Genomic DNA, 25,721 nt, shown 5'->3' with positions numbered 1-25,721 from the left:
CCTCACTGTGAAGCACTCTGACGGACAAAGCAATGTGGCGATTAACTGCAGCCAGCAGTCCTGATTTTAGCCAGGGGTCTGCCTGACCACGGGAAGAAAAACTTCCGTGCCTGGTGAAGCTTACATTCCCTGCACAATTCAACGTTACGACGAAGTGATCGGAAATATCAGTAAAACGGGTAGAAGCATTCTGCATCTGGTATTCAGACACAAAACCCCACAGTAAATAACAGGGGGCTTCCCAACTGTCCAGTTCTCAGCGGTGTGTGCAATACAATCACATGCTTAGATTGTGTTGTATAGTGTCCCCTCAATCTTAGAATAATTTAAGCTGCTTTCCACGATGGAGCTGCCCGGTTTGTGTGTATTTCCCCATTGTGAGTGAGATCAGCCTAGCTCGCTCCAATCTCTGGGTCTGCTTTGTACACTCAGGTTTTTTTGCAGTCCCTCTTTAGGTTCGGGTTTTGCATTCTCTCTGTATCCGTCTGGTTTGTGTATTCTCTATAGTTCGTTCTTTATCTGTACAGTCTAGATTTGAGGTTTATTTTTGCAGTCCCTTTCTTTAGATTTGCTTAGTGCAGTATCTCTAAAGCTTGCACAGCCTAGGTTGGGGTTTCGTTTTACAGTCTCTTTAGATTCGATGTGTGCAGTCTGCTCTCTATCTTTCTGCTTGTACAGTCTAGGGTTTAGGGGTTTTATTTTTATGGTCTCTTTAAATTCGGTGTGTGCAGTCTCTAATAGTTTGCTCTCTCTCTCTGTATAACATAGGTTTGAGATTTTACAGCCTCTTCAGATTCGGTGTGTGAAGTCTCTGTAGTTTGCTTTCTATCTGTAGTCCAGGTTTAGGGTATTTTGTTGTTGCAATCTCTCCAGATTCGTGCAGTCTCTCTGTACAGTTTGCTCTTTATCTGTACAATCCGGGCTGAGGGCTTTTTTTGTTGCAACCTCTCTTCAGATTCGGTGTGTGCTGTTTCTCTGTCCAGTTTGCTGTCTATCTTTCTATTTGTATAGTTTAGATTTAGGGGTTTTTTTTGTTGCAATCTCCCCAGATTCAGTGTGTGCAGGCTCGCTGTACACTTTGCTGTCTAGCTGTACAATCCAGGTTGAGGGGTTTTTTGTTGTTGCAATCTCTTTTCACATTCGGTGTGTGCAGTTTCTCTCTCTCTCTGTGTTGCTGTGAATGGGTTCGGGAATTTTTTTTGAAAAGCTGGTCACTGCCCCCTGTCTAGTTGTTGGCGCTGGGTCTGTCTGTCTGTCTGCCTCTCTCTCTCTCTCTACCTCTTCCCCCCGCCCCCCCCCGCTTCCCCCTCACACAAGGCAAGATGGCGACCGAGAGCGAGCTGCGGCCGGACAGCGGCGACCCCCCTTCCGAGGAGCGAGCCTCCAACAGCTGCCAGGTAAAGTGGAGCGAGTCAGCAAGCGGCAGCCTGAGACAGCCTAATGAAGGCGAGCCCTGCTCGCTTTGTGAGAGACTGTGTGTTTACAATGTAGCGAGTGTGTAAAATGTAGCAGCATAAACTCTGGATACAATGTATCCCTTCCCTGTGTATGTGTGTGAGGGAGAGAGAGAGTGAGTTGATGCTGGAAGCGGTCTCGGGGGTTTCTGCCTGGGAAAAAATTGTAACCGTGCGATTTTTTTTCGTTGCTTTATGTTGTTTTCATTTCTTCTCCCGAAATGTGTGTTTGAAGACACTGTTTGATTTAGCCTAGGCTTTCCCCCCCCCCCTCCACCCCTGCTGAGATTTTCCATTTTCCCCCACCCCAAGTTGGAAGGTGCTACATTACGAAATTCAAACGCAGGATTTTTTTTATTCCACCCACACGCCGAGGGTTTTTTTCCCCCGGCCCGCCACACTTTGTTTGTCCTGAACAAAAAAAAGGAACCCCCGCCGAGGATAGCCTTCCAGCAGCTGAAATCCGAGCCAATGTCTCTGCAATTTATCTCCAATAAAGCAATACTTGATTGCGTCGAAGATATTATTTGCCCAAACTGCATTTCCCTTTATATTGTATTTATCACACAATATAATTGAGGTTTAATTGTGATTGATGGCTACCTTCAAGCTGAAGCACTCTGTAGGAAAATATAGACTGCCCACCTTTAAAGAATTGATTTATTTTCCCTACGTGTTTTATACAACACATATCTGATGGTAAATTGTTTACGGTTTTTAAAAAATTAAATCTGTGGGAGATGCAAATCAGGTTCTGTGCTGTGATTCAAAACGATGCTTGATTTGTTTTTGTGTGAATCTTTCCAATTTGACCTACATTTATTTGGACATTGGTTATTGTGTTGCAGAAGTCTGAATTTGACATGGACAATCTCAGTAAACCAGAACTACTGACTCTCCTCAGCATCCTTGAAGGGGAACTGGAAGCCAGAGACTTGGTGATAGAGACATTGAGGGTAAGCGATAGACTTTCCTTTTCCAACTGATTAGTCCCCACCCCATATTTAGATAGTTTTGGTGCAACTGTGTGATGTCCACAGATTTCCATTTCCTTAAAAAAACAGGATAATGTTGGAATTTTCCAGCTGGGAATATTCAAATTGGCAAACAATAAGTTGATAGATATTAGCAGTTTTAGTGACTTCCTCTCAAATCACTGGTGCTATACAGTAAATGCATGCTGTCATCGTTGTACTATGCAGCAATTCTGTTTGCTTCTACTGTACAGCTTGATGTTGGGGTTAAATACTTACTGGAAGATTTTCCATTAAGCTGTACTCCTATGAATCAAAAGTGCTGCACAGATGTGATAGAATTAAAGCTCAAGGAATCTGTGGGTGGGAATGAATTATTTAGAATTATTAGGACCAGTTGATAAAGCTGTTGGTTTCCTTAGTAGTGAAGTAGTGTAAAACTAAAGTGGTGATGCTAAACCCACTGGTTGGATTACCATTAGATTATTGTTTCTTGTTTTGGGCACATATGTAAGGAAGGATGGCAGGATTGTAGAGTGGGTAAGTGTGTTTCATTAGAATGATACCAGTTTTAGAGGAATTTGTTATAAGGCACCAGAGAAAGTGTCCTTTTTATAGCAGAGCAGTGAAGATTAAGAGGAAAACTGCTGATGTAATCAGAATTATTGCCATAAAGAAAATAAATTATTTTCAAATTTTTATGCAGTTTGGTAGGACGGAAACTTTAGATCATGCATTTAAAATGCTTAACAAAAAGCAAAGGGAGTGGTTAGGTAGTTTTTTTATGTAGAGGGTTAATGGAAATAAAATGTTCTTCTATGAACTGTATTGGAAGCACGGGTTGGAAGCACCATATATCATAACTTTTAAAAGTATCTAACTACTTGACAAATAGTCATAGTATATAATCATAGAATTCCTACAGTACAGAAGAAGCTATTTGCCCCATCTGGTCAGCACCGACTCACTGAGTATCGTACCTGGGCCCTATCTCCATAACCCCAATACATCTTTGGACATTAAGGGGCAATTTATCATGGCCAATTAACCTAACCTGCACATTTTTGGACTGTGGGAGGAAACCAGAGTGACTGAAGGAAACCCACACAGATATTGGGAGAACGAGCAAACTACACAGTCACCCAAGGCCAGAATTGAACCCAGGTCTCCAGAACTGAGAGGCAGCAGTGCTACCACTGAGCCATCGTGCTGCCATATTGGGCATGGGGAACGAGTATGAGTGGATTGTTTTTTCACAGAATTGATGCAAACGCAGTGAGCTCTTTAGTCAACTTCTGTACTGTGAAGTTCTATGGATTGTAACATCAGTATAGAAAAACAGCATGTTGGATTTTTAAAAACTCCACCATGATGGTTTCAAGTTATTTTGAAATTGTACTTGCCCTGTATCATAGTCCAACTTGTGCAGTGCAATCTAGAAATCATTTCAAAGCAAACTTAAGTGATAAAATATTGGGCAAGATGCGTCATTGTAACTGCAGCCAGCCTGCAGTACTTTGGCTCCTTTGTGATTGCCAAGGTTTTCCAATAAGTTGCTCTTTCTAGTGTGATGCTTTGCATGTTTAAAAATTATTTCATTTACATATGAGTCGAATTAAATACATTTTTAGTCATATTGATACAGTAAATTAGCAGCTCTTTGAAATGCCGCGATGGCAGTATTAGTGACCCAAATTAAATATAGGGCAACTATGTTTGTCCTTTCTCTTTTCCCCTCACTCTGACAGTATTTTCCTGTGCATCCAATTAAAATAGTTTGCAGTGCTATCTGTGGCATTAGAATTATTAGGACCAGTTGATAAAGCTAATTCTTTAAGATGTGAAAGTATTAAACTGGTTACTTTTTCTGCTGCACTATATGCTTTAACTCTGTAAAAGTAGCTCAGTTTCTGCAGCTCAAAACAGTACCCATTCTTCCTTATTTTCCCGAAATAAATAATTTGTAAGCATCAGATTCCAAGTGATTTCAGTGCTTAAATTTTAAATAAGGCTGGTTTGTTTACCTTTAAACTTTCAGTTGGTCACATGGATGCAACTTGAACTAGCCTGTTGGCCACACCTACAAGGCAGTTTTATAGGTCAATAGATAATATTTTAAAATGAGTTGTTGGCTTGTGTTTCATTCTTTAGTCAGTGCTATTAAGGTAGACTTTTGAGATGATCAATATGACGGGGCAGTTGTAAACGATCCTCTAGCTTTATTACTTCGGCAAACTTAAATTTCCACAACATTTGTACCAGTACTAAAGACTACTTTTGACATATTTTCACTGGGGCAAATTGCTGATGCGCATAATTATAGCACAATGTTTTGGTTAAAGAGTCTGAATGTCTGAACTGTTGTAATTCATTTTCAAATTAAGTATTTACATTCAAAGCCTGCTTTCCTATTCTTGCCACCTTGCGAACAGGAGGGGGAGGCAGAAGTATTGTTGCTGGACAGATATTTCAGAGACCCAGGATAATGCTCAGAGGACCCAGCTTCGAATCCCACCACGGTGGAATTTGAAGTTAAATTTTAAAAACATTTGGAATTAAATCATTTGTGATTGTCTTAAAACTCATCTGGTTCACTAACTTCCTTTAGGGAAGGAAAGCTGTCATCCTTGCTTGTAACCCCAGGCTCTTAACAATGTGGTTGACTCTTTAAATGCAGTTTGAAATGGCTGACCAAGCCAGTCAGTTGTGTTAAATCGCTAATAAGTTTGACAGGAATGAAGCTGGATGCACTGACTGGCACCGACCTACATTGATGGTGACAAATATGCAAAATGTACACCTGGTGGGGGATCTCACTGTTCATCACCAAGGGTAGCCCAGTAGCACCACTACTGACCAAGATGGTCAGGTCACAAAAGACATTGTTGCTCGACTGGGTCTATGGCAGGTAGTGAGGGAACGTGTTTGGCACACAAGTAGTTGTGTTGTTGCTTCACCAGGGTCATGAGGTTGGGGTTAGTACTGCTGCTGATGACCCACAGCGTCTCATGGATGTGTAGTTTTTGGGTTACTAGATCTGTTCAAAATCTATCCTGTTCAGTATGGTGGTGATGCCCATACAACACAATGGAGGGTGTCCTCAATGTGAAGACGGGGCTTTGCTACGCCAAAACATACTTGGCCTCATCATTACCAATGTGCCTGCTGTAGATGCATCTAGCTATGACAGTGTTGGTAGGAGTAACCACTACACAGTCATTGTGGAGACAAAGTCCTGATTCCATACCAAAGATCAGATCTGAGCTGTGCAGGCTGTCACATCCAGCCATGCATGTTGGCAGACAATTAAACAGCTCATTAGAGGAAGAGGAGGCCTTACAAGGAGTAGCCCAATCCTTGAAGATGGGAGAGCTTAGCACCAGTGTTAGGGATAAGATGGAAGCATTGGCTGAAATTTTCAGCTAGAAGTGCTGAGTAGATGATTCATCTCTGCCTCTGCAGGTGATCCCCAACATCTTAGATGCCAGTCTTCAGCCAATTTGTTTCACTCCATGTGAGGTCAAGAAACAGCTAAAGGCGCTGGATATTGCATAGTCCAAGAGCCCTGGCAATAGTAATGAAGACTAGTGCTCCAGAACTTGCTGTTCTCCTAGCCAAGTACAGATTCCAGTGCAGCTACAACACTAGCATCTACCCGGCAATGTGGAAAATTGCCCAGCTATGTCCTCTACACAAAAAAGCAGGATAAATCCAACCCAGTTAGTTATTGCCACATCAGTCTACTTCAAGTGATGGAAGCTGTCATCATCAGTGGCATTTCTTTAGCAACAAACTGCTCAGTAATTCATCTCCTGACCTCATTATGGCCTCGGTTCAAACACGAACAAAAGGGCTGAACTCCAGAGTGGGATGAGAGTTCCTGCTGTTGACATTAAGATCAATTGGATCAAGGGTAGCATCAAGGAGCTGTAGCAAAACTGGAGTCAGTAGGAATCAGGGGAACACTCTACAAAGGACAATGGGTGTGGTTGTTAGAGGTCAGTCGTCTCAGCTCTAGAACATCACTGAAGGAGCTACCTTTCATTGCTGATGATTACACAATATTTAGCACCATTCTTGATTCTTCAGATACTTAAAACAATCTGTGTCCAAATGCAGCAAGGCCTGGACAATATTCAGGCTGGGACTGAAAAATGGCATGTAGCATTTGTGTCACACAAGTGCCAGGGAATATCCATCTCCAACAAGAGAGAATCTAACTATCGCTCTTGCCATTCAGTAACATTAACAATGGGGGATTCAGCAATGGTAACATCCTGGGGGTTACCATTGGCCAGAAACTTAACTGGACTAGCCATATAAATACTGTGGCTCCAAAAGCAGGTGAGAGGTGAAAATCCTGCAGCAAGTAACTCACCACCTGACTCCCCAAAAACTGTCCACAATCTACAAGGCATAGGTAAGGAGTGTGATGGAATACTCTCTGCTTGGTTGGATGAGTGCAGCTGCAACAACACTCAAGAAGTTTGAAACTATCCAAGATAAAGTAGCCCACTTGATTGGCATCCCATCCACAAACATTTACTTTCTCCACCACTGATGCACAGTAGCAGCAGTTGCACTGTCTAGACAAAATACTGCAGAAACTCACCAAGGCTCCTTAGGCAGCACCTTCGAAATACGTGGGGCAGAATTTTATGAGATTGATAGAATCTAAGTGTCCAGCTAGCATGAAAATGGGAGAGTTTCTGATTTTTTTTAGGTGAGTTTTCATGCCCAATCTTATGAATCTAGTCATTGAAAAAATGGTCTAGACTCTTTCTAGCTGTTGCAGGCAGTGGACTAGGCTTAATTCGCAAACCAGCCTAGAGGAAGCTGCTGTGCACATGCAGACCTCTGATTCTGCATGTGCTCAATAGCAACAGCAGCAATCCAACAGAGAGAGAGCTGTCAGGCCCCTGCTACTGCAGGCAGCCTCAACATAGCCGTCGTCGCCCCCCCCCCCCCCCGCGCACACGCGCGCGCACACACACACACACACACACACACACACACACACACACATACACACACATACACACACACACACACAATTGTGGCGGCCACTCACAAGATCCACAGCACATGAGCATCTAGCCCCCTCCCCACCTGTCCAGACTGGTGCTCCCCCAATCCAATTGCAACTGCAGAGCAGCAGCGTCCTCCCCAGATCCCATTGCAGAGTGCGCATCTGTGTGCATTGCCAAGGTGCTTGCTGGGCATTACCCAGGTACCAATTTGGTACTGCCCAAGGGCACTCCCCCCTTGCATGCGGCCTCCCCTGGTGGGGCCTCGATGGCCTGTGGTTCCACCAGCGAGACCAACATGATTACTCCCCGGTCATGGGGAGCAGGTGTTTTCCTCACTGAGAGAACCCCTCTGGGCAAGCCATAAAGGCAAGTGAGCGTGGATGATTGAGCACGGGACTCACTAAACAGATGTAAATTCAAATTTAAATATATTTAAATAAATTATTCAGCCTCTTGCCAATTCCCGATGAGAGGCTGACCTTGCCGGAAATCCATATAATGTGAAATCGGGTGTGATTCTGATTTCTTGGATCTCCTGAGATTTTACCGCCTTGCTCCACATATCAATAGGTGGCACACCAGTAAAATTCTGCCCGTGGCCCCTACCACCTAGAAGTAAAAGGGCAGCAGACACATGAGAACACATCACTTAGAAGTTCCCCCCCAAACCTCTGACCGTCCTGACTTGGAAATTGTTCACAATTCCTTCACTGTTGCTAGGTCAACATCCTGGAACCTCGTCCCTAATAGCACTGTAACTACGCCATGTGAACTGCAGTGGTTCAAGAAGTCAGCTTTCAACCATCTTCTCCAGGGATGGGCAATAAATCCTAGCCCACATCCCTTATGAAATGTAAATAAAAACAGAAAATTCTACATTTGCTCAACAGGTCTGGCAGCATCTATGGAGAAAGAAAGAGTTATAGTTTCAAGTTGAGAACTCGAAACAGAATCCTGGCCTTCTGACTGTTTCCCAGCAGTGGGAGTGCTTTTATCTGCTGTGGTCCTAATGTCAAAAACTCCCTCCCAGTAACTGTCTAGCTCTCCACTTCTCTTGCTTTCTCTCAGCACCTCCCTTTTTTAAACAAACCTTTGGTCATTCTTCTTTAATCTCTTCTGCTCCTATCATTGTTACCTCATTTTCTGTAAAGTGCCATGGGAACTTTTCTACATGATGGCTCTTGTATATTCATGTTACAAATTATGCACTTTAAAGAATGCCATATGGTTATGGATCATTTGGGATTTACATGGTTAAGTATGCACAAACCACCATATTTGGGAAATGTATGAAGCAAAGCTGATGTGTCTTGGTTGCGTATGCTTACACCCACTACAGCTTCAGAGTCGGAGTGAATTTTACCTTAGGCCAATGAAGGGTACATATAATTTTGTTCAAATTTCTTTTCATAGGATACAAATCTGTGGTTGACAATTTACTGCATTGCCTGTCATGAAATGGAGTTAGGTTGACCAGAAGCATAAATGTTCTTTGTTTGTACCCTTTTTTTTAAGCATACTTATTTACAAGGTTTTTCCATAGATTATGGTTAATATTGTTCTTGAGAGTACATTTTGTTTGTTCCACACCCTTTTCTTCCTGATGCTTACAATAATGTGTTCCTAGCCACGATGGGCTCCTATTTGTCAATAATTCTGAATATGGAATCATTATTTGCTGGAAAATTGCTCAGTGGTAACACATTGCTGAGAACCATTTAATTTCAGGTCATTATTTGGGCTGTCTAATTTGCTTCCTATTGTTTCCATAGGGGTCCTTGTAACAGTGCATATAATTTGATAACTGATGTATACACTTCAGCTTAAAAAAACTTAATTGCGAATTGGAGAAAACAGCAATTATTACTTTAGGACCCCTTAAAATAAGATCAGTTGTTAAGAACAAAAAAAACATTATTTGGTGCCAGAAGAATCCTTCAAAGTGCATTGAGGATTATAGATTATTCCAAAGATGCACACGTACCAGACCTGTGAGAGATGTAATTGTCAAGTGACATTACATTGTAGTTGGACAGTGCCATTTGTATAAAATTTCAGAGTAATTGAATTGGAGCAAGAAGCTGGAAAATAGTGGTATAACTGAATTGTTACATAAAATTGTGCTTGTTAGAATTAAGAATTTATTTCTCTCCTACAGGGACCTTTGAAATGTAATATTGTGTTCCTAGAATGAGAGCATCTAATTGTATTGCAGCTAGGTGAAGAAATTTCTGCAGATTATGAAAATGCATTATTTAAATGGCCTATTAAATATTCTATACTTAGCATTGAAACTGGGTCACTACTCACTTGTGATTTACATGGCCATGGGAGCTTACAATTTATAATTTTCACTCGTCTATAAACTGATACTGTATTTTCTCATTTTGGGGGGAAATTTGAGTTTCAGTTTTGTGAATATCTCTTCAAAATGAGTGAGTGCTGAAATCAGAACAGTTCTGACCTTTTGCAATTCTCAAGTCACATACAATACATCTCTGCACTGTCAAGTTTTGTTTAATATGCTCCACTGACTGAAACCCTGTGCTCCAACAGTACAAGTTTTGTCAATTAACATCCTACAGTCCCTCAAAGGGATTGCCAAATTGTGGACACTAATGTTGCGGACTAGGTGATGGCACAGGCAATCGGGCTATTGTGGGGGTGTTGATGGGGAAAATCAATTGTTGAGGCACATCTTGGTACTACAGCAGCTGATTTGTTGCCTGACAAGATCAGTCTGGGAAATCAATGTCTATCATTTACACATCATTTTGATGCTGGCCCTGACTGTGCTGTGTGTCTGATGCCGATGTTGCTTCATTCTGAGGCCAGACTCTCTGTTGCAAGTAGGCACGCCTGGCTTTGCGTGGTCCTTGTCTCCAGCAAAGAGAGAAAATCAGTACATGAAGTAGAAGCAGCAGCCAGGCCTAGTGATACGAAACATGCCAAAACTGCATTGCTTCCTGGAAAAGGTTTGGAGATGGGAGGGGTATCTTTATGATGGGGTGAATTTCAGAAAAGATAGGTATTTTCCATAATCTAGGGGGAAAACCAGGGGGAATATGTTTGTGTGAATTTTGGCAATGCTGTTGGAGTGCCTTGAACGAGGAAGGGTGAATGCCAGGAGCTTGACAAGGGAAATAATAGCTAGGTTGTTCTGCTGAATATTGATTAACCCATGTATCACATTTTTCTGTGGTACTTTAGATAAAGTATAATGTGTGAAATAAATTCCAACTGCAGGACATAAAGGTGTACTCTGAGTTGTCAGTACAGTAGAATATTCAGCCCCCAACCAATGATACCAAAATAAATTTCCTGGCCTCTTATCTCATTTGCCATTTGTGATCTTGTGCACAAATTCACTACTGCATTTTCCTATATAATAATAATTACCGTGCTTCAAAGGTAGTTTGTTTTCTGTGAAGTGATTTGGGATGTCTTAAGAAATTGCAAGGTATGATGTAAATGCGCACCGTATTTCCTAAGTGTTTAACATGAACTTGAAAGCACTAGCTTTTCATGGTGTATCTTCCCCCAAGTCGTACCTAGAAATATGCTTGCAATGCATGTGGATGGGAAGGAGGGCAAAATAATGTGGGGTACATTTGAAGCTACATGCAATTTAAAATTTGCCTGTGGGTCTGTACTGGGATTTTGCTTGAACCCATTTAAAAATCTCTGTTTGAGGAAAAAGATCTTCTATTAATGAGAAAAAATTTTTGACTTCATTTGTCTGGAACTAGATTTATCTCCCAGCAATGAAAGGCCAATATGATAGCTCGGTTATCTGGGCTCCGTTTAGGATATATTGGACTTTTTAAACATCAGCTGACACAGCTGCCAATTTTTATCTGCTCATGCTCCTGTGAAGCACCAGTGGACATTTTTGCTATGTTAAAAGCACTATATAAATACAAGTTTTTGTTGTAAAATAATAAGACATGCTTGACAATTTTTTTTTAGTTGAGTTATTTTGGATTTGCTTAGCTGCAAAGCACTGACATTTGTTATCAGCCCATTTCCAGAGCCTGTGCTCCACATTAATTTGGACAGCACACTATTTTATAAGAACAACAATTTTATACGAACAACAATTTTATACTTCGGAAGAAAAAATGCATTAAATCATTTTGTACCTAGTAGCAATTTAAAAATAGAAGTAGGGTCTTTGTTCAAAGATAATCCATTTAATCAGATCGTTTGCTTATCTGTATCCCCATATGCCTACTTTTTCTTCCTGATCGTTTTGATCCTAACAAACTTGGTCTGAACATTTTAGTTGGCCTAAGGCTCACAGCCTTCTGGGAAGGAGAGTTTGAGTATCAGATTTTTGTTGGGGGAAAGTTCTTCCTGATTTAAATCATGAATGGTTTAGACCTGATTTTAATGTTGTTTTCCGCTCCACCACCCCACCCCCCTCACCTCCCCCACTTTGCCTGGAAATGTTTTTTTTCCTTGCTAAACTCCTTTGTCATTTCAGGTCATCCTTCGTCCCTCTAAGCTCAAGGTAATAAAGGACAAGTTTATACAACGTGTCCTCTTTAAGCCTGAAAGCATTCTAGTAAAACTGTGAAGTATGCAGTCCCAAGTTCCGTACATCTGTCTGAATGCAGCACTTCAGATGGTGTCCGACCATGATTCTGTACAATTGAATCTTAATTTTCCTTTCTGTTGTGTTTCAGGCACCTTCAGATAAAGGCATCAGCTTTTCTGATTATTTTGCTGTCCACTAACCTTTGATTATTTCTTCTGTGGATATCAAAACCTGCCCACAATTTCACAGTGTCTCATTGCGAAGAATATATTATAGATTGCCTTCCTTGGGTTGGCCAACTGGTTGATGGGCGGTGGTGTGAGTGGTAAAATGGTAGATGTATTTTAACAAAGAGATGTGTGAGGTAATGCATTTAGGAAGGTCAAGCAGTTATAGGGAATACACAATAAATGGGAAAATACTAAAAGGCGAAGATGAAGTGAGAGATTTTGGCATGCGAGTACATGGGCCCCTAAAGGCAGTAGTTCTAGTAGACAAGATGTAAGGAACGCATATGGAATGCTCTCCTTCATTAGCAGAGGTATAGAATATAAAAATTTAGGATATGAATGTTGGGATTGCATAAACACTGATGAGACCACAGCTTTTCACCATATTACAGGAAGGGTGTAATTGCTCTGAAGTGAGGGGTGACTTGATAAAGGTGTACAAAATTGAGGGGAAGAGACAGTGGACAGGATAAAAATGGTTCCTTTAGTGGAAAGTTCCAGAACCAGAAGACATAGATTCAAGGTAAGTGACAATAGGTGTAGAGGGGACATGTGGAAGAAATTTTTTATACAAAGGGAGGTGGGTATCTGGAATGCAGTGCCCGAGTTGTGGTGGAGGCAGAGACTCCAAACTCTTTATATAAAAAATAATCTGGATCTGCATCTGAAGTGCTGCAAGCTACAAGGCTGGGTGCAGGAACTGGGCATCTGGGTGTTTTTGGGTTGGCATGGACAAGATGGGCCAAATGGCCTCATTCTCTGTAACTTTTATATGGTTCTGTGGTTAGAATTGGCCTTCATACTTTCCCACTTTTGAAATACATTTGACAGTTTTTTCCTGCTTACTTTTTCTGCCTACCTTTGAAACTTCCTCCTCCGGTCTGCCTAATCTGCTTTTAATTTACTGCCATCTGTAAACTTGGATATACAACTTTCTCTTCCCTCATCCAAGTCACCAATTATGCTTACAATGAAAAGTTGAGGCACCAAAAGATTCCTGAGGACCATCACTTGTCACATTCCACCAGTCAGTGCACCTTTCCATTATTCCCAATCTCTCTCTCCTACTTCCCAAAGTGCAAACTGCACTGCAAGATGCAAGATCAATTCTAATTTGGTGTGCTTTCATTTTTGTCAATCTCTTGTGTAAAACCTTGCCAGATGCCTCCTTTAACAAATCAACTAGACTTCAATTAGAATTAAATTTTTGCAGCTCAGATTTAGCTGGATGTCACTTTAAATTCTTGATGTAAATAGTTATCCTTAGATTAATTAGGAGTTGCTGTCTAGATTGGCAGCTGTTTGTAAATTCCAGGTATTCCCAGGGCCAGATGAATCCAGTAGGAAATGACTGGCTTTCTTGTTAAATACTGTTTTAATGCATAACACAGGAAATTGTATTTGCTTTAGTTGAAGTATGTTAGACGTTGTGCCTTGGATTTGGATCTAAAACTTTTACGTTCCCCCCACCCTTCTTCCAGGTTGGACACAGCTGGTATCATATGCCAATTTGCATTGCAGATGTTTAGTCAATAGAGTTAGTGCAATAAAATATTTGTAAAACTTGGAGAAAACTAATTGCTACATATTTTTAAAACTATAGCTGGTCCAGCTAATCAGATTTTGGAGGATGACATCAGTCATGCCTACAGTTTGTATTTTACTCAACCAATCTTTTTATTACCATGTAGCACTTCACATTTACAAGCTGAAAACCCTGTGCATAATCAAACACATCAATTTATGACTTCCTTAAATAGATTCAGCAGTTCTTCAACCAATATTTTGTTTACTCCACAATTGTGTTGACCCCTTAGTCATTAGAAGTTCATTGACATCTAGTCACATGCTGTAGTTCAGATTATATATGGAAATTGATTCTAACATTGCTTATGTGCTTGAATTTGTTCTCTGAGGGAGTAATTTGCTATGATTTGACACTTTTTTACCCAAGTAACATCGGGCATTTTTACATGGAGAACACTGGCTATCATATCCTATATATAGGGTGTTACCACATTGTGGTTGGCTAAGGTCTTGTGTTTTGAAGTTCTAAAATGTGAATCCTATTCCCTTTAGTCAGTATTATTGGCTGTTCGTTGTTGGAACCACTGATCTATGTGCAAGTAATATTTGCAGTCCAAAAATAGTGGGAATAATGTACATCACAGCATTGGGAAATTAAAACATTTGCGTAAGTTGATGACTGTATCCAAGAAGAATAAATTGACATAGAGAGGAAAAAAGCATTTTATATCAGTCGTTATTGACATGGTGTAAAGAGTTCTGCAATAATTTATTTGCTTGTAAAGTTAGCACAGCAGGACTTTTTGACAGTGTCGTGACTAAATATCTTGGAAATTCAGGAGTTTCACAGTTTTGCAGAGGACTTAATTTATTACTCATAGGTGAAAGAAGCTTGTTACTAATACGTAAATCGCCTTTCATGTGGCCTTGTCTCCATTCCACTTGAAGAGGTTCTGTTTAGTGTAACCACATCAGGAACTGATATGGAAATAGTTCGCCAGTGCAGTCTGTAGGTGGGATAATTTAAGTCAGAAGAATGACCTACTTTAATATTTAATGCGCTGAAGCAGAGGTGTTCTGATTTCTGACAGCAGAAATAATGCTGTGCTCAAGGGGGTGGGAAGGGGGAAATTAACTTGAAGCCCAGTCAAATGAGAGTGACAACATGATTGTCTTCCTGAAGACAGAGCACTTTCTCAGTAACATACTTTCAGCATTAAATAGATGCAGTCAACACCATATGGATTGTACACGGTGGCCGCCTGCAATCTTGTCAGACAATGGTTTGTGTTGTGTTTGTCAACTTTGTGTGGAATATCACCTGGTGTGGCTCAGGGACCCCACTTTGGCATGGTAATATCTGCTGCATTTGCCATTGTGGAAGATAGTGGCCTGAAAAGGTGCATTATATGCTGGGCTCTGCGTGCTGTGGGCCAGCTCCTTGGCCAGCTGAGCTTTTCATTCCTACATGCCTCTTCCAATGCCCTTCCAAACAGTCAGCCTCCAGAGGTCATGGCCATAGCAACTGTTTTCTGGATATCAGTATCAATGCCCATCGTCTTCATATCTCACTTTCAGGACCCTGGTTGTAAAGGAATCAGCACATAGTAGGTCATGACCCAGTGACCAATTCACGTATAGAAACTCTACAGTTGTCATCCCATCTGATGAATGTGGCTGAGCCAGTGCAGACATCATTAATAAGTGTACGCTGATGGAATTGGAACATTGTTGGACCTCTGAATTTGTGCCCTTGTCGTGTTAACAGATATCAGGGATATATCTGAGACCGTGAAGGTGGAAACTTGTTAAGCCTTTTTTTCCTTATATGTTGTCCACGTCTCACCACTGTAATGTGTGTTAATTTTAACACTGAGTGACTTTGCTTGTTATTGTGCTGCTTAGATGTATGAAGCTATCAACAATGTCCAGCATTGCATTGAGAGTGCTGATTGACGGTGGTATGGGAACATCCTGGACCAGAACATTTGTCTTCCTGATTCTAATGGTCAAACTAAACACTCCAGTTGTGAAAGGGCCCAAATTGGCCCAAAATAAGGTGTCCCTCAGTATGGAGTGCTAGTATGGTTTCATCGGCATAGAGCGACTCCGATGGGGACTAGAACACCTTTTGTCTTAAATGGCGGCACGGTAGCACAGTGGTTAGCGCTGCTGCTTCGCTGCTTCACAGCTCTAGGGACCTGGGTTCTATTCCCAGCTTGGGTCACTGTCTGTGTGGAGTTTGCATGTTCTCTTCGTGTCTGCGTGGGTTTCCTCCAGGTGCTCTGGTTTCCTCCCACAGTCCAAAGATGTGTGGGTTAGGTTGATTGGCCATACTGAAAGAAATTGCCCCTTAGTGTCCTGAGATGCGTAGGTTAGAGGGAAAAGTGGTAAATATGTCGGGACATGGGGGCAGGGCCTTGGTGGGATTGTGGTCAGTGCAGACTCGATGGGCCAAATGTCCTCCACTGCACTGTGGGGTTTCTGTGAAATTTCAGGTGAGCAAGGCTGAGCAGCTCACTGTCTGGTGGATATTGTAAAGTAAGCACCCTCTGCAGATGACCTGAAAGCATGTGACTGTAGCATAGAGAAGAATATGCCAAAGAATGTTGATGCCAGAACACAACCCTGCTTGATCCCGCTCTGTATCTCAAAGGATTCCGATGATGCTGTGTCACAGTTGATCTTGCCCATATTATTATGAAAGGGATGGTTCACATTGAGCAGCTTCGGCAAGCCACCTGTCCAACTCAAACAGGGCCACTTGCCCTCGTACGTATCTGAGAGATGGAGGGTGACAGAACATCTTTACCTGCTGCTGGCTTTCAATGCAGAAGTAAGCATAGACCATGGCCCTCCTGCCTTGGACATTGTGGTCTGGAAAAGATAAATGAAAATAGACACTACTTAAACTACGCTGTCACTATGAGCTGTATGCAGCAAGCACCTTTTTTCAGAACAAACCCGGGAGGTGATGGCCTAGTGGTATTACAGGGAGGCAATGGCCTACTGGGTATTATCGCTAGACTATTAATCTAGAAACTCAGCTCATGTTCTGGGCACCAGAGTTCAATTCCCGTCACGGCAGGTGGAATTTGAATTAAAAAAAAACTGAAACCAAGAATCTTCTGATGACCATGAAACCATTGTCGATTGTCAGAAAAACCCATCTGGTTTGCTAATGTTCATTAGGGAAGGAAATCTGCTGTCCTTACCTGGTCTGGTCTACATGTGACTCCAAAGTCACAACAATGTGGTTGACTCTCAGCTGCCCTCGGGCAACTAGGGATGGGCAATAAATGCTGGCCGGCCAGCAACACCCATGTCCCACAAATAAATAAAAAGAAGCCACAGTGTTCTGGAGGTATCCAGGGTTATGCGTTGTCACCAGCCAGATCTGATCATCGCCAGATATGACTCTCTGAACAGCACTCCCGACATACACAGCTACCACAGTGCTGACTGCGATACCGATCACTCCCCCGGTGTGTAGTAGGGTCCAGATGCAACTAAATGCATTAGTCCAATAGTATAGTAAAAGATTGCAATCATAATGGCAATGTTAGTGTTACCATGTTTTAAGATTGGCAGACGTATGCTCCCACTCACTGGAAATAGAGAAGTAAAAGCATAAATAGCCAGTAGAATTGTTACCAACAAAAACGGGGGAAGATAAGTAACATACTGACATGCTTGCAAACTCTGAAGGAGCTTTCTGGCTTTAGAAGGTCAGAGAAGTGGCCACTAGAAGTAAGACTAACCATTATTGAAATACGGTATGTCAAATGAAGGAGATTTTTGAGCTTGAGAGGGAGAGTACGATGAAGCGTCCAATTTAATCAAGAAGGCTTGCAAATGTATTGTTCTGGTTGAGACTAATCGTTAGTCTTCTTGTGATGGTGTGCTTCATCATTATAAACTTAATAATTTAATATACGTCCTCATAGACCTCCTGCATCGTTGCTCTTGGAGAGTTATGTCCTTTCCTAATGATGGGATGCTAGTGTCAAAAACCATTGTACAGCATGGTGTTTTAGGTTGGCTAGAAGTAAGTTTGGGCCCAAATGGTGTGAACATTGCAGCTGGTGTGGGCTGGCTTGACACGAATGAACGCGACATGAAAGGGCTGGCAGGAAATAAATAATAGAATGGGAATGGATCAGCTGGAAGTGGGTAATGCAGCAGGATTGGGTCGATTGCAAATAAGTGATGCAGTGGGAGAAGACTAGTCAGGGGGAAGTAATGCACCCAGAATGGGCCAGCTGGCAAAAAACGGAAGTAATGCAGTGGGATGGGGCAGGCTGGAAATAAATGAACAGTTTCACATCAGGAGTCACAGTCAGAGAGGTCAAATGTTCAGGTCTTGGAATTTGCAGAGGAGGAATGAAATCATCCAAAGAAAAGAATAGCATATTGATGAAAGTAACTTGGCAACTAGAAGTATTTGGAAAAATCTTTTTTAGCGAGATGTTCAACAGGTGTTTGATTGCTGAGGAACTGAATCAGAATACTTGGCATCCTACAGACATGCTGACGCACCACTTCCAAAAGTAATGCTTACTACATGTATATCAGATTCTGGTATCATCATCAACAACAACGACTTGTATTTACGTAGCTCACTTAACATCAGTTCACTTCTCTCATGGGCATTATAGGCATTGAGCCAGGAAGAAACAGATTGAGATCTGCCAAAATGCTAGATTGAAAGGCTTGAGGCTTTTAAAGTTTAGGAAGGGAATTTGAAAAGGTGGCCGAAGCTTCTGTTATGAACCTTAAGGTAAGGGGTGATGCATAGAAAGCTGCAATCAGCCTAGTGTGTTTTTGGGATCGGAAGTTGTGCTAGGGATGGTGGAAGAATGGGGAAAGGCATGGGATGAATGGACAATTGAAGATTAAGATGAGGACTGACTATACTGGGGTTGGAGAGTCAGTGTAAGTCAGGTAAGGAGGAAGTGATGGGTGAGTGGGAAGTCATGACGGTCAGGATTATGTATGACAGAGTTTTGGGTAAATAATTGGGAATGGGAGGGGCTAGTAAGTTTGGATATCTTTGGGTTTGTTATGTTCATGAGTGACTGACAACATTGTGGATATGGCAGTAAATGTTCTTAGTGATGGATGGGGTGGAGGGTTTAAAGTTCAATCCTGGGTTAAACAAGAGGCTGAGATTATCATCAATTTGGTTATTTCAAGAGCAAGGCTGGGCAAGAGTAATAATAGCCTTTGACAAGAGTCTAAAGTTTATAATTGGCTGAAGGCCAAATGTTTATTCTTCCCCAATGCTGAGCAGGAGGAAATAGTGAGTCATTGTGTGTTTGATGTGCAGTAGACAACATGGAGACTGTCAAGAAGAATGATGAATAAATAATATTGGATATCTTCAACATCGATTTGAAAACGGACCCCCATGCCTATGGATGATGACATGAGGAGAACCACAGAGATAAGGAAGAAAAGGGGGCAGCTAAAGATAGGTCTTTAGTGTAGGGCATTCAAAGATGCAGCTGTATGACCATGCATCATGTCAAAGACCTGGGTAAGATGCTCTTTCAGAAAGTTGGTGCTGACTCAATGGACCCAGTGGCCTCATGGATTCCATGGCTACTATAATTGTTTATAGCATGAAAAGGCATATGTTCCTGAATATACATAAATAACACCATTTCAGAAATCGTGTGTAACTATGGAAAGTTGAAGAATATAGTGTCAGAATTATAGCTGAAAAGCATAAAACAAGGACCCTAGATTTGTTATCGTGGATTACATAAATGTGTACCACAGAATCTTGGGATCCACATGAAAAGTTTAAATCTATGCTTAAATATTCTGCATATCGTTCAAGTTGCTATTACTATTAGATTGTGATATTAGGATTTATCAATTAATTATTAATCAATCAATTGCTGATGACACCAAGATTGGGGGAACGGCAAATTGTGCGGAGGGTGTGGAGAATCTGCAGAAGGATCTCGATAGGCTGGGCGAATGGGCCAGGAAATGGCAAATGGAATTTAATGTTGGCAAGTGCGAGGTGGTCCACTTTGGTAGGAAGAATGGTAGGAAGGACTATTTCTTACGTGGCGAAAAACTGCAGCAAGCGACGGTGCAGAGGGACCTCGGGGTCCTTGTGCATGAGTCGCAAAAACCCAGCCTGCAGGTGCAGCAGGTGGTCAGGAAGGCGAATGGGATGCTGGCCTTCATAGCGAGGGGGATTGAATATAAAAGTAGGGAGGTCTTGCTGTGGCTGTATAGGGCATTGGTGAGGCCGCAGCTGGAGTACTGTATGCAGTTTTGGGCGCCGTACTTACGCAAGGATATTTTGGCCTTGGAGGGAGTGCAGAGGAGGTTTACTAGGCTGATGCTGGAGTTGAGGGGGTTGAGCTATGAGGAGAGGCTGAATAAACTAGGCTTGTACTCGTTAGAGTTTAGAAGAATGAGGGGAGATCTCATTGAGACGTATAAGATGATGAATGGGATGGATAGGATAGAGGTGGAGAGACTCTTCCCGCTCAGAAAGGACAGTAGGACTAGGGGGCACAGCCTCAAGATAAAGGGGGGGTGGTTTAGAACAGAGTTGAGGAGGAACTTCTTCACTCAAAGGGTGGTGAATCTCTGGAATTCTCTGCCCGTTGAGGTGGTGGAGGCTGCCTCGCTAAATATTTTTAAGACGCGGGTTGATGGGTTTTTGATAAGCGAGGGGATTAAGGGTTATGGGGGGAGGGTGGGGAATGTGGAACTGAGCCACGACAGATCAGCCATGATCTTATTGAATGGCGGGGCAGGCTCGAAGGGCTAGATGGCCTACTCCTGCTCCTATTTCTTATGTTCTTATGAGCCACTACTGCTATCTTTACTGCTAAAGCCAATCTTTTCAGGCTTCCCATTCCACATGATTGAAATGGAGCAAACCAGCAATTAAGAAATATAATTCGAAAAAGGTTGAATTACCTGGACTTTCATGTTTTGTCAGGGCATGTAGCAAATTTGCACCTTGGGCTACAGGTTGCATACCCATGCCATTTGGCTTGTGCCACTTTCTACCTGATACTTTTTCTGTTCCAATTAGTTTGTGGGATGTGGCTGTAGAACATCACAGGGCCGTTAGGGAAGGGCAGACAATGGTTTCCTTTCCGTGTTTAACCTGATGCTAAGAGACGTTTTCAGGACTTCCATGGTCGTACACTCCTGACTATATGCCACAGTGCTGGCAGCTGTGGTAGGTTGCCATGTTGGTGGAAGAGTGATGTTGATGGAGGAGTTTGGGACATTAGCCATAAGCAATGACTCTGTGGGTCCGACAACGTCAGATGGTTTGTCTAGTCTGTGAGATATCTCAATTTTGGTCCAAGTCCCCATAAGTTGATGAGAGGGACTGGTCTGAGTGCACCTCCATTGTGTCTGGTTTTATAGTTTGTAGGATGCAGCTGTAGAACATCACAAGGCCATTAAGAAAGGGCAATGAACGGTTTCCTTTCCATGTTTAACCTGATACTAAGAGACATTTTCAGGACTTCCATGGTCACACACACTCCACAATATGCCACAGTGCTGGGAACTGTGGTAAATTGGTTATTATTGCTAATGCTTGTTTTTTGTTCCAGAGTTATTCCATGAATTTATCATACAACATAGAATCCCTACAGTGCAGAAGAGGCCATTTGGCTCATCAAGTCTGCACCAACTCTCTGACTAAGTATTTTACCCAGGCCTCTGCAGCCCTATCATTGTAATCGTACACATTTACCATGCCTAATCCATCTAACCTACACACCTTGGGATACTAAGGGACAATTTAGCTTGGTCAATCCACCTAATCTGCACATCTTTGGAGTGTGGGAGGAAACCGGAGCACCTGGAGGAAATGCACGCAGATACGGGGAGAACGTGCCTATTCCCCACAGACAGTTACCCGAAGCTGGAATTGAACCTGGGTCCCAGGAGCTGTGAGGCAGCAGTGCTAACCGCTGTGCCACCCAGATTTGTATTTAAATTCCGCAGTTGCCATGGTGGGATTTGAACTTGGTCTCTGGATTATAGATCCAGGTTTCCTGATTACCAGTCCAGTACAAAAACCACTATGCTGCTTGGATAGAGCAAATATGAGCCTCTGAGGAGGAAGCTGATTAAAGTTAACAAACTCTTATCTATTGGTTACTCAAATAATCAGCATATGCTGCAAGCTATATGCTGCAGCTGTAACACCTGCAAGGTACAGAACTTCTGGCCTATGCTATTATTACAATGAAACATTGGTCCTCTCGTGTTCCTTTTTTAAATTGATGAGTAAGGTTGAATTTAAGTGCATAATAACAGCAAATTGCATTGTTGTTTAATCCATGAGTTGCTTTATAAATCCCGGTGATAATCATGTCTGAGCACTACATTGGGACAGATGATTGGTATATTAGCCTATTGAAAGCTGTAATAAAACTGGTTATGTTTAAGGGAAAGCAGAAGGAAAGGCAGCTCAAACCATCTGCTGTGCTGGTAGATAAACCAGCTCTCTTGGGTATCTGGCACTCTGTGGTCATTTCCAAAAATATATAGGCCGCTTAGAATTAGGAGATGTAGTAGTCAGTGATCGCAATTGCATTGTATTATATGATGCCATCTCATTAATCATGTCAGCTTGTCTGCAACAACAGATTGAACAACAAAAGACTTGGTGTTTATTGACGGAATATTAAAACTGCCTCTTGTACGCCCTGCTGCCAGACAGAATTCCAGTAATTATGGCACTGTGATTGCATCTATGCGTCACTGCTAATTTTTCTTCAATTATGTTAGACCTTTTAATGGAAATTAAATGTTATACCTTTAGAGTAAAACTGTTTTTCTAATTGTATAACTGTTTCATAAATGTAAGTGTTTTATATATATAATCAATGAAGATTCAGGTACTCTGAAATGAAGGTGCTCCAATTATGAAACTGCTGTTTGTTATAGGTAAATTATTGCTCTGCTGTGTATTCTTTTCTCAAAGGTATCTCCTTGGAAAATTATGCAGGTATAGCAGTCTTGAATTATGTTTTTGGACTAATAATGCAGAGGATTGTCATTGCAGGTCTAGAAATTATAATTTTTAAAACAAATATGGAAATAAAAAGTTGATATCAGCACAAGTCACCATGCAGTTATTGGGCTGGCAGAAAAACCCATCTGGTTCACTAAGGCCCTTTAGCTAAGGTAACCCTAGCATTCTCATGGGTTTTCCACATATAGGCCAAATGGGTATGTACCTTTGGAGAAATCTTTTAGATAAATATAAGCTTCTGGCAATTCTGTCCTTGTTGAGAGTTTTCTATTAGTCTGACAAAGATCGTGGTTATACGAGATGTCATTGGTATGATCCTATAACTATATTAAGTCTGTATCAAAAAAATTGTGAAGTGAACATTGCACTAAACTTAACTATGACTAAGTATCACCTGTCAAAATGCTTCAACATATCACCCTTCAGAGTTAAGCCAGTTAGTGTAGTATATCAGGGATGGAAAAGTTTGGAGTGGATTTGAGGACACAAGATCTGGTGGCATCAAAACATTCTGGCCCCGAAGGAAATATGCATGGGTTTACAGCATACTGACACAGTACTTGCCTTTTACCACAAGAAGATACATATGGATGTATTGTAACAGCATATATTGGGTAATGTCATTGTAAAATACATTGCACATTTTGTACTGATGCATTAAATTTCAATATCAGGCACATGGCATGGTGGCACAGTGGTTAGCACTGCTGCCTCACAGAAGGTACCCGTGCTTGATTCCCTGCTAGGATCTCTGTCTATGTGGAGTTTTATGCACCATATAGATTTAACTGTAGCCCATCAAGTGCAGCAGGTCAGAAGGCGAATGGGTCATGGGTTTCTTCCTTCAGCACCCAGTATTTAGCATTGCTACGTCATAGTGCCAGGGACCCGGGTTCGATTCCTGGCTTGGGTCACTGCCTACAGCTTCTGCGTGTTCTCCCCGTGCCTATGTGGGTTTCCTTCAGGTGCTCCGGTTTCTTCCCACAGTCCAAAAGACGTGCGGGTTAGGTGCATTGTCCATGCTAAATTCTCCGTCAGTGTCTCCGAACAGGCAGCGGAATGTGATGACTAGGGGATTTTCACAGTATCTTCATTGCTGTAAGTGTACTTGTGACGTTAATAAATAAACTTTAAACTATCACTTGATACAATTTCCCCTTCTTTCTCAAAATACAAATATCCTGGTCAATGCAATCGTAACATTAACAACGTATCTGGAATTTAGATGGCTTGCACTATTGTTTTATTTTGAACTGAACAAAATCCTAATAGCTGAATAAACAGTTCATCCCATATTAGAAATTGCTGGAAATGTTGGGGTGTTAATCTGTGAAAGGGTGAATTACACAGATTGAAATATGTATGCATTAATCCCAATCATTCCTGAAGAATTTCCTCTGGAGAGCATTCTTCTTTTCAAACAGTCCACTAAACATAAAGACATCTGTATTGTCAATTTATAGTCACTTGCCTCTACATTTAAAAAAATCACTAAGTCCACTAGATTTGCTCCTAAGCCAGTTAATGTATTTTTGGCAATTTCTGTTGAAAAGACCTTTTGTCGTCATTTTCCAATGGACTGTTCTTGCGGAAGTTTGTATATTATACATTCCAGCTGCAATCTGTAGTGGCTGCTGTGTTTAGAACTGCTGTAGAATTCTTGTACCAAAACTTGAGATACTTCTACTTTATACTAGAATAATGACTGGTTATTCTGATGATAAGATGACTGATAAGAATGAAATTGTTTGAAAAACTCAGTAGCAACTACAAAGAAAGAATCAGAGTTCACACTTTAAAGTCAATTGGGGCAATCTTACCAAAAAAATTCTAAGTGCTGAACGAGAGTGAAAATGGGAGAGAATTGGACTACTTTTTTGAGTTAACTCTCAGATGCAATCATATGGCACTTAAAAAAAAGAAGCAAAGTGCGATTCTTGTCAGTGGCGGAGTGGACAGAGTCTGTTCTTGCTGGGAAGCTGGCTGTTGACTGCAAGGGATGTTATTGTGCAGCCTCCTTGACCTCTCAATGTACAGAATACACCCCATCAAAAACCCAGCCTGCAGGTGCAGCAGGTGGTCAGGAAGGCGAATGGGATGCTGGCCTTCATAGCGAGGGGGATTGAATATAAAAGTAGGGAGGTCTTGCTGCGGCTATATAGGGCATTGGTGAGGCCGCAGCTGGAGTACTGTGTGCAGTTTTGGGCGCCGCACTTACGCTAGGATATTTTGGCCTTGGAGGGAGTGCAGAGGAGGTTTACTAGGCTGATGCCGGAGTTGAGGGGGTTGAGCTATGAGGAGAGGCTGAATAAACTAGGCTTGTACTCGTTAGAGTTTAGAAGAATGAGGGGAGATCTCATTGAGACGTATAAGATGATGAATGGGATGGATAGGATAGAGGTGGAGAGACTCTTCCCGCTCAGAAAGGACAGTAGGACGAGAGGGCACAGCCTCAAGATAAAGGGGGGGTGGTTTAGAACGGAGTTGAGGAGGAACTTCTTCACTCAAAGGGTGGTGAATCTCTGGAATTCTCTGCCCGTTGAAGTGGTGGAGGCTACCTCGCTAAATATTTTTAAGATGCGGGTTGATGGGTTTTTGATAAGCGAGGGGATTAAGGGTTATGGGGGGAGGGCGGGAATGTGGAACTGAGCCACGACAGATCAACCATGATCTTATTGAATGGCGGGGCAGGCTCGAGGGGCCAGATGGCCTACTCCTGCTCCTATTTCTTATGTTCTTATGTTATCCTGGATCACTGGTCCTCCTGGCTGATCCACAATGTAGAATATACCCCCATGCCTCCCTGTCATGGCCCAGCCCCATCTCGGTAGACACCCTCCTTTCCCAGGCACAAGACTGATCACACTAGAAATCCAGGGCCGATAAGTTTGTGGGGGTGACAAACTGGGCGTACACCCGTTTTTCCGCC

At 42.0% G+C, this 25,721-nt stretch overlaps 1 protein-coding gene across 2 annotated transcripts in view; it reads left to right on the top strand.

The window, feature by feature from the left end:
* Positions 1-1,302: 1,302 nt before the first annotated feature.
* cttnbp2 (cortactin binding protein 2) overlaps positions 1,303-25,721 on the top strand; it is a 161,770-nt gene continuing 137,351 nt past the window's right edge. For both annotated transcript variants that reach the window (XM_080191100.1, XM_080191099.1), the window contains exons 1-2: positions 1,303-1,397; positions 2,303-2,410. In XM_080191100.1, the coding sequence (XP_080047226.1) occupies positions 1,323-1,397; positions 2,303-2,410 (183 nt within the window). In that variant the 5' untranslated portion in view covers positions 1,303-1,322. The remainder of the gene's footprint in view (positions 1,398-2,302; positions 2,411-25,721) is intronic.

This window comes from Carcharhinus amblyrhynchos, chromosome 6, assembly GCF_965287045.1.
Source record: "Carcharhinus amblyrhynchos chromosome 6, sCarAmb.v2.hapA, whole genome shotgun sequence".
Classification (NCBI taxonomy): Eukaryota; Metazoa; Chordata; class Chondrichthyes; order Carcharhiniformes; family Carcharhinidae; genus Carcharhinus; species Carcharhinus amblyrhynchos.
Note: the sequence above shows the minus strand (reverse complement) of the source record. Positions and strands in the feature narration are given on the sequence as shown.